General features: G+C 43.0%; 1 protein-coding gene across 3 annotated transcripts in view; it reads right to left on the minus strand.

Annotated features, from left to right (window-relative positions):
• Nucleotides 1-15,196, minus strand: part of rell1 (RELT like 1) — a 79,645-nt gene that overhangs the window by 43,534 nt on the left and 20,915 nt on the right. For all 3 annotated transcript variants that reach the window (XM_078546116.1, XM_078546128.1, XM_078546123.1), the window contains exon 4: nucleotides 12,493-12,538. In XM_078546116.1, coding sequence (XP_078402242.1) covers nucleotides 12,493-12,538 — 46 coding nt within the window. The remainder of the gene's footprint in view (nucleotides 1-12,492; nucleotides 12,539-15,196) is intronic.

A 15,196-nucleotide genomic window follows, 5' to 3' on the forward strand; every position in this document is an offset into this window, starting at 1 on the left:
CTTCATCTGTTCTATTCCTTGGACCAAATTAACTAACATATTTAAGTAACGTTCACGATGTTCACTGACGAGAGAACAAATCTTGTGGACAGGAGGAAGATCCATTGTATACAATTTTCTTTCTATACCTTCATACACATGTTCAGGATATGGTACCTTGGCAGTTATTTTATTGGACTAACAATCCAGTGTCATTTTTTTTTATTATTTGTTCAAGGGATGTGGGCATCACTGGCAAGGCAGGCATTTAATTTCCCAACCCTAAATGCCCTTGAGGAGGTGGTCAATCCTGCAATCTTTGTGGTGCAGGTACACCCACAGTGTTGTTAAGGAGGGAATTCCAAGATTATGAACCAGCAACACCAAAAGGAACAGAGATATCTGGATGATGTGTGATTTGGAGGGGAACTTGCAAGTGGTGGTGGTGTTCCATGCATTTGCTGCCCTTATTTCTCTGGGTGGTAGAGGTCAAGGGTTTAAAAGGTGTTGTTGAAGCAGCATTGGTGAGTTGTTACAATGTAGATGGTACACATTACTGCCACTCTGCACTTGTGCTGGAGGGGGTGTTATGATATGGCAGGTGATATTTGCCAGGCTGACCAAATCCCAAAGGGAAGCTTGGTCAAGTTATCACAACAATTTGAAATTTGTATTTTTATTATGAGGAGGTATGTGTACTGAAGTCAGAAGTAAAAATTCCATGACCACTTTTGGAGATTTCAAATATTGAATTAAAACATTTATTAACAAAAGAAAGAAAACTTAAACACACAAGATTACAGTTACACAGTTAAATAGTCTTATAACATTTCCCAAAAGATTGCTACTTAGCTAGACTCACGAATACCCTTTTCCAGGCAACAGTCCCTATAGATTCTTAATCTACAAAACATCCAGTTATATAACTGCAAGGCACCCACTGTTGTGAGAAGGAAGGTATATCACAAGCTTCTCTCTCCCTCGACAATGAAAATCCAAGGCTTGTAACAAAACCTTGCTTTCTGGACCAACCTGACACTTTTCTGTGGTGGCTAGAAGTTGCTTCCTTCACAAGACTGTGCTCACACAGAACTCTCTTCTAGATCATATGGCCACACACCTCAAATAGTTTTCAATCTTTCCTTAAATACATTTTTCCCCTTTCATCTTTAGGCCCATTGTTCTTATCTATCTTTTCAAAGTTACCTTTCCCAGAATCTAAAATCTTTCAAGTTGTCTTTATGGCCACCATTTTTGGGAAAAATAAACTTAATAACTTTTATGATCTTTGCCAGTTGCAAAACTTCCTTATACCTTTTTGAAATTCAATAGCCAAAAATTCACTCCTTATTGATCTCCTAATGTAAATTCCTATTCATGTTGTAGCTAATTGTATCCTATCTTAGTTCATCCACTTCCACTTCAAAATGCCTGCTTTTACACCTAAGCCCTTTGATGATTTAAACCTTGCAGTTTGACTGTCTTCAGTTTAATTAAATTTGTCACACACACATACATACACACAACAAACAAAGCCCCCATAGTAATATTGGAAAAATTATAATTTCTTTAGAGGTAAATGTTTAAAGCTGTATATGGCATGCCAATCAAGTGGTCAGCTATGGCCTAGACGTTGTCAAGCTTCTTGAGTGCCATTGGAGTTGCACTCATCTAGGTGGAGCAAGTGGAGAGTATTCTATCACACTTCTGACTAGTGCTTTGTAGATGGTGGACAGGCTTGAGTCAGGTGATGAGTCACTCACTGCAGAAAGTGATGGTAAATAAGTGTGAAGAGGAGATGGTTTGATCCTCTCTGGTTGGTGATGGTATTTGCATGGCATGTGTGCGGCACAAATGTTACTTGTCACTTATCAGCCCGAGTATGAATGTTGTCCAGGTTTTGCTACATGCAGGCACAGACTGCTTCAGTATCTCAGGAATTACAAAGGACTGAACACTGTGCAATCATCAGCGAATATTCCATTTCTGACCTTATGATGGAGGGAAGGCCATTCATTGATGAAGCGGCTGAAGATGGAAGCTGACGTCAGTAATGGTGATTGTGAAGCTGTCGGTTTGTCACAAAAACCCAACCACTTACCCAATATCCTGCTGTTCTTAACCATCTGACCTACGTAACATGCAACAATGTGATTAACCCTTAACTGCCTGCCAAAATGGCCTAGCAAGCCACCTAATTGTATCAAAAGTCTACAGGAATAATAAAGTAAAACTGGACGAAACATCAGGCAACAATCCAGGCATCAGATTCAGACACAACAAAGACACAACCAACCCTACTGGCCCTTCAAAGTCCTCAGGGGCTTATGTTAAAACTGTCCCACAGGTTAGTCCAGCAATAACCTGACATAATCATACTCTCAAAATCATATCTTTCAACCAATGTCCCAAACTTCTCCATCACCATCCCCAAGTACATCCTTCCCCACTGGCAGGACAGACCAACCAGATGTCATGACACAGAGGTATACAGTCAGAGGGAGTGGCCTTGGAAGTCCTCAACATTGACCCTGGACCCTATGAAGCGTCACGGCATCAGGTCAAGCATGGGAAATGAAACCACATGGTGATTACCACCTAGTGCCCTCCCCTCAGCTGATGCATCAGTACTGCTTGATATAAACCACCACTTGGAAGAAGCACACAGGGTAGTAAGGGCATAGAATATACTCTGGATGGAGAACTTCAATATCTATCTTCAAGAGTAACTTGGTAGCACCACCATTGATTAAGCCCTGAAGGACATTTGGCCAAACCAGTTTTTTTTATTCATTCACAGGATGTGGGCTTCGCTGGCAGGGCCAGCATTTATTGCCCATCCCTAGTTGCCTTTGGGAAGATGGTGGTGAGCTGCCTTTTTGAACTGCTGCAGTCCATGTGATGTAGGTACACCCACAGTGCTTTTAGGAAGGGAGTTCCAGGGTTTTGACCCAGCGATAATGAAGGAACAGTGATATATTTCCAAATCAGGATGGTGAGTGACTAGGAAGGGAAATTCCAGGTGGTGGTGTTCTCATCTACTTGCTGTCCTTGTCCTTCTAGACGGTAGTGGTTGTGAGTTTGGAAGGTGCTGTCGAAGAAGCCTTGGTGAATTCCTGCAGTGCATCTTGTAGATGGTACACACTGCTGCTACTGTGCATTGGTGATGGAGGGAGTGAATGTTTGTAGATGTGTTGCCAATCAAGCAGGCTGCTTTGTCCTGGATGGTGTCAAGCTTCTTCAGTGTTGTGGAAGCTGCACTCATCCAGGCAAGTGAGGAGTATTCCATCACACTCCTGACCTGTACCTTGTAGATGGTGGACAGGCTTTGGGGAGTCAGGTGGTGGATTACTTGTCGCAGGATTCCTAGCCTCTGACCTGCTCTTGAAGCCACAGTATTTATATGGCTAGTTCAGTTCAGTTTCTGGCCAATGCTAATACCCAGGATGTTGATAGTGGGGGATTCAGTGATGGTAATGCCATTGAACATCAAGGGGCGATGGTTGGATTCTCTCATGCAGAAAATGATCAGTGCCAAACACTTGTGTGGTGCGAATGTTACTTGCCACTTATCAACCCAAGCCTGGATATTGTCTAGGTCTTGCTGCATTTGGACATCGACTGCTTCAGTATCTGAGTCGCCGCAAATGGTGAACATTGTGCAATCATCAGCAAACATCCCCACTTCTGACCTTACGATGGAAGGAAAGTCACTGATGAAGCAGCTGGAGATGGTTGGGCCGAGGGCACTACCCTGAGATACTCCTGCAGTGATGTCCTGGAGCTGAGATGACTGACCCCCAACAACCACAACTATCTTCCTTTGTGCTAGGTATAACTCAACCAGCAGAGAGTTTTCCACCTGATTCCCATTGACTCCAGTTTTGCTAGGGTTCATTGATGCCACAATCAGTCAAATGTGGCCTTGATGTCAAGGGCAGTCACTCACCCCTCACCTCAAGAGTTCAGCTCTTTTGTCCATGTTTGAACCAAGGCTGTAAATGAGGTCAGGAGCCGAGTGGCCTTGACGGAACCCAAACTGGGCGTCAGTGAACAGGTTCTTGCTAAGCAAGTGCTGTTTGATAGCATGTTGATGATCCCTTCCATGACTTTACTGATGCTTGAGAGTAGACTGATGGGGCAGTATTTGGCCAGGTTGGATTTGTCCCACTTTGTATACAGCACCTAACCAGGCAATTTTCCACATAGCCGGGTAAATGCCAGTGTTATAGCTGTACTGGAACAGCTTGGCTAGGGGCGTGGCAAGTTCTGGAGCACAAGTCTTCAATACTATCACCGGAATATTGTCAGGGCCTTTGCAGTATCTAGTGCCTTCAGTTGTTTCTTGATATCACGTGGAGTGAATCAAATTGGCTGAAGACTGGCATCTGTGATGCTGGGGACCTCCGGAGGAGGCCAAGACGGATCATCCACTTGGCACTTCTGGCTGAAGATTGTTGGAAATGTTTCAGCCTTATCTTTTGCACTGATGTGCTGGGCTCCTCAATCATTGAGGATGGGGATATTTGTAGAGCCTCCTCCTCCAGTGAGTTGACCATTCACGACTGGGTGTCGCCGGACTGCAGAGCTTAGATCTGATCCGTTAGTTGTGGGATCGCTTAGCCCTGTCTATCATTTGCAGCTAGACAAGAGAGAGTCTAAACACCTTCCTTTGAAATTCAACAGCATTAACATTGCTGAATCCCTCACCATCAACATCCTGAGGTCACCATTACTCAGAAACATAACTGGACTAGGCACATAAATACCGTGGCTATAATATCAGGTCAGAGGCTGGGTATTCTGTGGTGAATAACAAATCACCCGACTTGCCAAAGGCTGTCCACTGCCTACAGCGTAGGAGTCAGAATTCTCCACTTGCCCAAATGAGTGCAGCTCCAACACAATACAGCAGCCTGATAGATTGGCATCCGATTAACTTCTTGTACCAAAAGCACACTGTGGCAACAATGTGTACCAACTACAAGCTGCACGGCAGTAATTCAAATCCCATACTCACAATCTCTACAGCCTAGAAGAACAAGGGCCACAGACACAACCTGCAAGTTCCCCTCCAAGTCAAACCCACCCTGATTTGGAAATAACCTTCATCGTCAATGGGGCACAAACTTGGAATTTGTTACTTAGCAGCACCGTGGGAGTACCTTACCCACACAGACTTCAGCAATTCAAGGCAGTGGCTCACCACCAGCTTCTGAAGTGTAATTAGTGATGGGCAATAAATAATGGCCTTGCCAGTGACACCCACATCCCATGAATGAATAAAAGAAAATAAATATCTACTGTAGTTGCAAGAGCAACTCAGAGTCTGGGAATTCTGAGGTGTGTAACTCACCTCCCAACTCCCCAAAGAGTTCCCACCATCACAAGACACAAGTAGGAGCGTAAAAATAGGGAAGTCTTGCTAAAACTATACAAGGTACTAGTTAAACCACACCTAGAATACCGTGAACAGTTTGGGTCCCCTTATCTAAGGAAAGATATACTGGCATTGGAGGCAGTCCAGAGAAGGTTCACTACGTTAATCCCAGGTATGGAGGGATTTTCTTTGAGGAGAGGTTGAGCCTGTACTCATTGGAGTTTCGAAGAATGAGAGGCAACCTTATTGAAACATATAAGATTCTTAGGGAGCTTAGCAGGGTAGATGCTGAGAGGTTGTTTCCCCTCATGGGAGAGTCTAGGGCCAGAGGGCATAATCTCAGAGTAAGGGGTCGCCCATTTAAGACAGAGATGAGGAGGAATTTTTTCTGTCAAAGGGTAGTGAATCTATGGAATTCTTTACCGCAGAGGGCTGTAGAGGCTGGGTCGTTAAGTAATTCAAGGCCGAGATAGAAAGATTTTTAATCAGTAAGGGAATCGAGGATTATGGGGAAAAGGCAAAGTGGAGTTGAGGATTTTCAGATCAGCCATGATCTCATTGAATGGCGGAGCAGACTCGATGGGCCGAATGGTCTACTTCTGCTCCTACGTCTTATGGTCTTAAAAGTGTGATGGATTATCACTTGACTGAATGAGTTGAGCACCAACATCAGCCAAGAGGTTCTAGGACAAAGCAAACAGATAGATTGGCACTCCATCCACGAACTTTAACACCCACTCTCTCCACCATCAGTGTAACCGACAGGAGTGTATACCAGCTCCAAGATGCACTGCCGCAACTTGCCAAGACTACTTTGACAGCACCTCCCAAACCCATGACCCTTCTCAAGGGCAATTAGATGGGGGCAATAATTGCTGGCCTTGCCAGCGGCATCCACACCCATGAATGAATGAATGAACAAACAAACTTTTTTTAAAAAAAGCCATGCTGACTCATTTCTCCATGTGGTTCTTCATTCACTCCTTCAGGGCACCATTAATACTTTCCTTACACTGGGTGTCAGGGTATGGTTTTCTTTGCTCTGTCTTTTATAGATCATTTGGCAATTATGCAATTAAAGTTGCAACTGGTTGACCAATTAAAAAGGGAAAGGTTGAGTGGGTGAATGATAGGCTGGTCCCAACTTTCAGCTGCTTAGTCTGATTCAGAGATAAATATATGTTTCATTCTAATGCTGCTAACCACAGGATTTAAGGAGTCTGCAGTGGTAGGGTTGCTTAGGATTGGGATGTGCTTTTGCCCAATTGCAGATTCATTTCCCCACACATGTATTCAGAGGGGACAGAACAGAATACAAGTTACAGATTTGATCCCAATAAAAATATATCATCCCTTCAAATTTCACAAAGACTAAGTCCACAAGAAGGTCTCCACATTCCACAAATGTGAGACAGTGAGGTCCCATCAACAAAGATGAAAGTGTGTAACAAATCCCATAGATCAATATGGAGCCAGTAATTGTAAGAGCAAACAAAAACTTGCACCTCACTCATCTTTCTACATATATATATATGTATTCTATATAGATGGTGCAGAATCTGAACTATACAAGAAAATGCTCAAATTGCACAGCAGATTTGTCTGTGTGCAGAAAGACAACTAACAATCAATAGCATCATCTTTAAAATGATGAACTTGATATGTATTTTTATTAGTTTCCATTTCTAGTATTTGTATCACATCAAAAGCCATCAGCAGCTTTTCCAGTGTTGTCAAAGAATGAGGCCCTAGCTAAATCTTTGAGTTATGGGCAAAAGGTTCTGTGTTGAAATTTGGTAGGATAGTGGAATAACACAACCAGTCCCCGAAGTCAGAAAAAAAATCAAAACATTATGTAAGATGGTGACCAAACATTCAGTTGCCAAGTTAAAAATATGGATAGCATGGGCAAAAGAACAGGAAAAAAAATGTCTTACAGACTTACGAACAAGGAAGAAGCATCAGGTTTCTCTCCAGATATCGCAAGAGGCCAAAGCCAATAGATTTTGACACAATTTAGGATTGTTCAGAATAAATTTTCAAGCTGGGTTCTTGAGTCCTCGAGAATCCATAGGTTGAGCTATCTATCTACCTGGGCTTACTGCTTGTTACTTCAGGAGAAATATCTCAAAATGTTCCAAATTCTACTCCAAAGCTTGGAATTATGAAATCTTAAAATTGGTTCAGTATATATAAAGTCTCAATATTTTTGATTATTTTTCAAAACATTGTTCAAAAGCTCAAAAAGAAAATAAGCATTCTAATCAACACCACGCAGTGAGGGTAAAATGTATTTGGCAAATTTTCTCCACAAGAGTGCCTAATGTGTATTTAATAATGTATACCCAGGACCTCAAAGGGGAAGGAAATTCTAGGGAGCAAATGCTCCCCATTTTATAATAAATAATATATTCATTATATCTAAATAGAAACAATGGAACCACGTCTCCTTCTTTGTTAGCTTGCTCCAGCAATAAGATAAAAGCAAAACACTACAGATGCTGGAAATTTGAAATAAAAACAAAAGATGTTGAAAAAACTCAGCAAGTCTGGCAGCATCTGTAGAGAAAGAAACAGAGTTAACATTTTGAGTCTGTATGACTCTTCTTCAGAGCTAAGGAGAAGTAGAAATGTGATGGATTTTATACTGTTTAAGAGGTGGAACAAAATAGATGGTCAGAGATAGATGGAAGCTCAGGAAAGTCATAGTCAGAGTCATACAGCACAGAAACATGCCCTTCGGCCCATCACGTCTGTGCCGGCCATCAAGTACCTATCTATTCTAATCCCATTTTCCAGCGCTTGGCCCATAGTCCTGTATGCTATGGTGTTTCAAGTGCTTATCTAAATACTTCTTAAATGTTGAGGGTTCCTGCCTCTACCACCCCCTCAGATAGTGTGTTCCAGATTCCAACCGCCCTCTGGGTGAAAAAAAATTTCCTCAAATCCCCTCTAAACCTTCTGACCCACACCTTAAATCAATGCCCCCTAGTTATTGACACCTCCGCTAAGGGGAAAAGTTTCTTCCTATCTACCCTATCTATGCCCCTCATAATTGTGCATGCCTTTATCAGGTCCCCCCTCAGCCTGCTCTGCTCCGAGGAAAACAGCCCTAGCCTATCCAGTCTCTCTTCACAGCTGAAACGCTCCAGCCCAGGCAACATCCTGGTGAATCTCCTCTGCACCCTCTCCAGTGCAATCACATCCTTCCTATAGTGTGGCAACCAGAACTGCAAACACTACTCCAGCTGTGGCCTAACTAGCGTTTTATACAGATCCAACATAACCTCCTTGCTCTTAAATTCTATGCCTCAGCTAATAAAGGCAAGTATCCTGTATGTCTTCTTAACCACCTTATCTACCTGTGCTGCTGCCTTCGGGGATCTATGGACATGTGCACCAAGATCCCTCTGATCCTCTGTACTTCCTAGGCTCTTACAATTCGTTGTGTATTCCCTTGCCGCGTTAGTCCTCCCAAAATGCATCACCTCACACTTCTCAGGGTTAAATTTCATTTGCCACTGCTCTGCCCATCTTACCTGCCCATCTATATTATCCTCTACTGAAAGGTTTTCCCCCTCACTATTTACCACCACCAATTTTCATGTCATCTGTGAACTTATGGATTATACCTCCTATATTCATGTCTAAATCATTAATTTACACTACAAACAGCAAGGGTCCCAGCACCAACCCCTGCGGTACACCAATCATCATAGGCTTCCAATCGCAAAAACAACCTTCAACCATCACCCTCTGCCTCCTGCCACTAAGCCAATTTTGGATCCAATTTGACAAACTGCCCTGGATCCCATGGGTTCTTATCTTATTGACCATTCTCCCATGTGGGACCTGGTCAAAAGCCTGACTGAAGTCCATGTAGATTATATCAACTGTACTACCCTCATCTACACAATTAGTCACCTCCTCCATTAATTCAATCAAATTTGTTAGGCATGATCTCCCCCTGAGAGTGAGGGAGCAAGCAGCCATGCTGACTATCCCTGATTAATCCCTGCCTCTCCAAGTGGAGATTAATCCTGTCCCTCAGAATTTTTTCCAATAGTTTCCCTACCATTGATATTAGAAACTAACAAAGATGTCATGGGCACAAGACAAAGGGGATGTTAATGGTACTGGTAAAGACTAAAGAAGGTGCTGATAGTGGCATAAAGGTAAAATAGCAGAATGTGTTAATAACAGAACAAGGGTTGGTATTCTGTGAAAGCACAACATAGCAACCAGTGACAGATGGCCCTTTGTGGGGGTTGGGGGAGGATAAAAAAACAAAAAGTATTAAAATTAATTAAATAAATAAATTTTTAAAATTTAAATGAATTAAAAAGGGGGTAAAGATGGAGGAGAAAGTTCATGATCTGAAGTTGAACTCAATGTTAAGTCCAGAAGGCTGTAAGGTGCCGAATCAGAAGATGAGGTGCTGTTCCTCTAGTTTGCATTGGGCTTCACTGGAAAATTGCAGCAGGCCAAGTACAGGCATGTGGGCATGAGAGCAAGATGCTGTGTTGAAATGGCAAGCGACAGGAAGGTCTGGGTCACGCTTGCAGACTGAGCGAAGGTGTTCTGCAAAGTGGTCACCCAGTCTGTGTTTAGTCTCCCCAATGTAGAGGGGGCCATATTGGGAGTAGCGAATACAGTAGACCAAATTGAAGGAGGTGCAAGTGAAGCGCTGCTTCACCTGGAACAAGTGGTTGGGGCCTTGAGCAGTGAGGAGGTAAAGGGGCAGGCGCTGCACCTTCTACGATTGCATGAGAAGGTGCCGTCAGAAGGGGAGTTGGGGGTGACAGAGGAATGGAACAGGGTGTCATAGAGAGAACAGTCCCTACAGAATGTTGACGGTGGGGGATGGTGAGGAGAAGATGCAATTTTCATGGCATCATGCTGGAGTTGATGGAAATGCGGAGGATGATCCTTTGAACGCAGAGGCCGGTGAGGTGAAAAGTGAGGACAAGGGTGACCCTATCAAGGTTCCAGGAGGGAGGGGAAGGGGTGAGGGCAGAGGTTTGGGAGATGGGTCAGACACGGTTAAGGGCCCTGTCAGCAACAGTGGAGAGGAGCCCTCAGTTAAGGAAAAAGGAACACATGTCAGAAGCGCCATTTAAGAAGATAGCATCATCGGAACAGGCACTTAACAGCCTTCCGGACTTAACATGAAGTTCAACAACTTCAGACCATGAACTCTCTCCTCCATCTTCACCCCTTTTTATTATTTTTCTTTCCTTATTTAATTTTTATTTATTTATTTTATTTATTCATGTTTTCCAATTTACTTTTATCGATTTAAAAAAAATCTTTTTGTATCCCCAACCACCCCCTCCTCCACCATAGGGCCATCTGTCACTTGTTTCTATGTTTTGGTTTCACAGAGCGCTGACTCTTGTTCTGTTATCAACACATTCTGCTATCTTACCTTTATGCCACCATCAGCACCTTTTTTAGTGTTTACCACTACCATTAACACTCCCTTTGCCTTGTGTCCAGGTCATCTTTGTCAATCTCTCCTGAGCTCCCACCTGTCCCTTTATTTTGCTCCACCCCCCTCTTAAATAGTATAACATCCATCGCATTTCTACTTCTCTTTAGCTTTGGAGTCAGACAGACTCGAAGCTTTAGCTCTGTTTTTCTCTCTCCATAGATGCTACTAGACCTGCTGAGATTTTCCAGCATCTTCTGTTTTTATTTGCTCCACTACTTTACGCAGAGAGGATAGACAGAGCTGGTTAGCAGCATTGTCAGTCTTGAGGACAGACTGAAATTTGAAGATGCTGTCGTATTTACATTGTGATGTTTCCATTGACAGAAAATGATTATCGTACTGATTTTCCTCCAAAATGTCAGCCTAATGCATGTTCTCTTACTGGGGTACAAGCTTCAGTTAAAGAAAAATCTCTTTGCATGAGGGCAAAGTGTCATATGAAACCAGCGGTAATGATACAGGGATCTCAAGGCAAATGCTGAAATAAGTAGGACTCAACACAGCATTACATGTTTCAGTAACACAATTCTACAGAGGGAATCAAACAGAATATCTATTGAGACCGAGAGAAAGGTTCATATAAATGGAGATAAAGGCAAAAAACTGCGGATGCTGGAAATCCAAAACAAAAATAAAAATACCTGGAAAAACTCAGCAGGTCTGGCAGCATCTGCGGAGAGGAACACAGTTAACATTTCGAGTCCGTATGACTCTTCAACAGAACTAAGTAATAATAGAAGAGAGGTGAAATATAAGCTGGTTTAAGGGGGGGGTGGGACAAATAGAGCTGGATAGAGGGCCAGTGATAGGTGGAGATAGCCAAAAGATGTCATAGACAAAAGGACAAAGAGGTGTTGAAGGTGGTGATATTATCTAAGGAATGTGCTAATTAAGGGTAGAAAGCAGGACAAGCAAGGTACAGATAGCCCTAGTGGAGGTGGGGTGGGGTGATTTCCTTCACCACACCCCACCCCCACTAGGGCTATCTGTACCTTGCTTGTCCTGCTTTCTACCCTTAATTAGCACATTCCTTAGATAATATCACCACCTTCAACACCTCTTTGTCCTTTTGTTTATCTCCACCTATTACTGGCCCTCTATACAGCTCTACTTGTCCCACCCCCCCCTTAAACCAGCTGAAATTTCACCTCTCTTCTATTTTTACTTAGATCTGTTGAAGAGTCATACGGACTCAAAACGTTAACTGTGTTCCTCTCCGCAGATGCTGCCAGACCTGCTGAGTTTTTCCAGGTATTTTTATTTTTTCATATAAATGGAGAGTTTGCTCGCTGTTTCTTGGACATGGATGCCACATCTGGTTGCGAGTTACAGGCACACTATTATTGAGACAAAGTAATAAACGCCCATTGTCCGGTCCCTCCAAGGTCCTTACATTCGAGAAATCATTGCTAACTGTCCAGGTTTCCAAGTTGAGAAGAAATTACATTTGGTTCCTCAGAATTTTTTCAAACTGAGTATTTGAGTTTACCACACTCAGCATTTGAGTAATGATCTTTAAACAACTTCAAAATTTGCAGCACAATATCATAATTTCTTTCAGTAGTATATGATAATTATCTCGCAAACATTTGTGAAATTTGAACAAACATTGTTAATAAATCCTCAAAGGCAATCTTACCTTTCTGGACTATGGTCTAACATAGCATGTAATGCTTCAGCATTAGCTGCAAAGAGGGAAAAAAAATACATTTTAGTCCTAAATTTAATTACGGATATTTGAAATGTAAAATGCGTTACGGTTTAGCCCTAAATATTTTTTCTTTCTTTCAGATGCCTTCTGCAAGGGTTCACCTCCAGGGTTTTGAACTGTCCTTCCGATGCTCCTCTTCCCTGGGTCACCACATGCATTCAAACTGTCTTCCATGCACTGTCTCTCTATACACTGCCGTCAACAGTACCCATAGCAAAGAGTTACAGGCCCTCAGTTGCCTCTTTGGGCGTTAAGCTGTTCTTACTTTAAATCTGCTTTCTGCAGCTTTTGTCTCTTTAAATCTGAAGCTTGGAGCATTTCTCTCTGTCCCTCACTCTTAACTTTACTAACAGGTCCTTTTCCAGATGCGTATCCTTCCTTTGACTAGAAGGTCTGCGTCGGTTTGGGACAAGATTCCAAAGCGAGGTCTTGGAGAGTGAAGACTGGAAACCCTTGTGTGAAAGACAGAGTTCAGTGAGATTGGTTGGCTCATGGTGTAACAAGCTTCTGGGGGTAGTTGATGAGAAATCCATAGCATCTGTTTGAGGTGTCATCTGTCACTTGGTTTCAGCGTGTGGTGTGTCTGACCACAGGGTGCCATATACTTATATGGATTGTGTATTTTGCTGTGAACATTAAAGTATAAGATAGCTTTTGTAACTTGTGTTAATCCTTACAAATCTGTGGGACCCTGTTCCACTCCCATTTTGGACCTTTTCCTTAGCTTGGGACTGGCTGTCTCCATTGCTCCAGTCTCTCCTGGCAGCTACTTTCAACCAATTTTAGCTTGGACTGGCTATCTGTCCCTTCCAGGCTGCTTCTCTGACAGCTATCTTCAAAGCCAGATTCACTCCAACAGCTTCCAAAACAAGCTGCTGTTTCTAGCTTTTCTGCATGTGTCTGTGGGAGGGACCCCTATTGCTAGGCAATGGCCCAATTCTTCCACCCTTGTTTGTTTACCTTAGCTGCAACACTGGTCAAAAAAACCTCATTAGAAATGCAGGTACCTTATTAAAGTGAAGCTAAAACTCAATTTGACCTTTCCTTAACAGATACAGAAGTACAAATCAAACTTTAAAGCTTGAACTAAAACTCATTCCTAACACTCACAAATACAACTTAGTTAAACTGTTCCTATTTCCTAACAATATGGTGATGGTGCTCCAATAATGTTGTTAGGTAGTTCCAAGATTCTGACCCAGTGACAATCAAGGGACAGAAATATATGCCCAAGTTGGGTTGGTATGCAACTTGAAGGTGATGGTGTTTCCATGCACCCGGGTCCCTCGTCCCTCTTGGTGGCAGAGGTCACGGGTTTTGCAGCTGCTAGCGAAGAAACCTTACGAAGTTATTACAATGTCTTCTGTGGATGGTACAAACTACAGTTATGGTATGCTGGCAGTGGAGCAGTCGTCAATCAAGAGGTTTGGTTTGCCCTGGATGATGTCAGGCCTGTTGAGGTTAATTCCGGATTTGTGCCTTGTAGGTGGTGGAGACACTTTGGGAAGCAGGACGTGAGCCACTGACTTGCTCCAGCAACCATGGCATGTGTGTGGCTGGTCCAGTTGAGTTTCGTGTCAATGATGATCCCCAGAATGTTTAAGGTGGAGAAATTGGCAATGATAACATTATTGAATATCTAAGATAGGTGTGTCAGCTTTCTTATTAAATATGATCATTGCCAGGCACTCCTATGGTCCATTATGTTGTTTTTCACTTATTTTTAGACTCATAGAGGTCCACAGCACAGAAAAAAGCCCTTCGGCCCATCGAGTCTGCACAAGTCAAACAAGTACCTAACTATTCTAATCCCATTTTCCAGCACTAGGCCCATAGCCTTGTATGCCATGGCACATCCAAATATTTCTTAAATGTTATGAGGGTTTCTGCCTCTGCCAACCTTTCAGGCAGTGAGTTCCAGATTCCCACCACCCTCTGGGTGAAAAAATTCTTCCTCACATCCCCTCTAAACCCCTGCCCCGTACCTTAAATCTATGCCCCTGGTTATCGATCCCTCCACCAAGGGGAAAAGTTCCTTCCTGTCTACCCTATCTATACCCCACATAATTTTATTTTATACACCTCAATCGTGTCCCCCCTCAATCTCCTCTGCTCCAGGGAAAATAACCCCAGTCTATCCAATCTCCCCTCATAACTAAAATTATCCAGCCCAGGCAACATTCTGGTAAATCTCCTCTGCACTCACTCTAGTGCAATCACATCCTTCCTATAATGCGGATTCCAGAACTGTACGCAATACTCTAGCTGTGGCCTAACCAGTGTTTCATACAGCTCCAGCATAACCTCCCTGCTAAGGGACCCAACACCGATCCCTGGAACCCTACTGGACACAGGCATGCAGTCACAAAAACACCCCTCAACCATCACCCTCTTCTTCCTGCCACTCAGTCAATTCTGGATCCAATTTGCCAAATTGCCTTGGATCCCATGGGCTCTTACCTTCGTTATCAGTCTCCCATGCGGGACCTTATCAAAAGCCTTGCTGAAGTCCAACTACATTACGTCAAATGCATTGCCCTAATTTACATACCTGGTCACCTCTTCGAAAAATTCAATCAAATTGGTCAGACATGACCTCCACTTAACAAAACCATGCTGACTGTCCTTGATT

Source organism: Cetorhinus maximus, chromosome 1, assembly GCF_964194155.1.
Source record: "Cetorhinus maximus chromosome 1, sCetMax3.hap1.1, whole genome shotgun sequence".
NCBI lineage: Eukaryota > Metazoa > Chordata > Chondrichthyes > Lamniformes > Cetorhinidae > Cetorhinus > Cetorhinus maximus.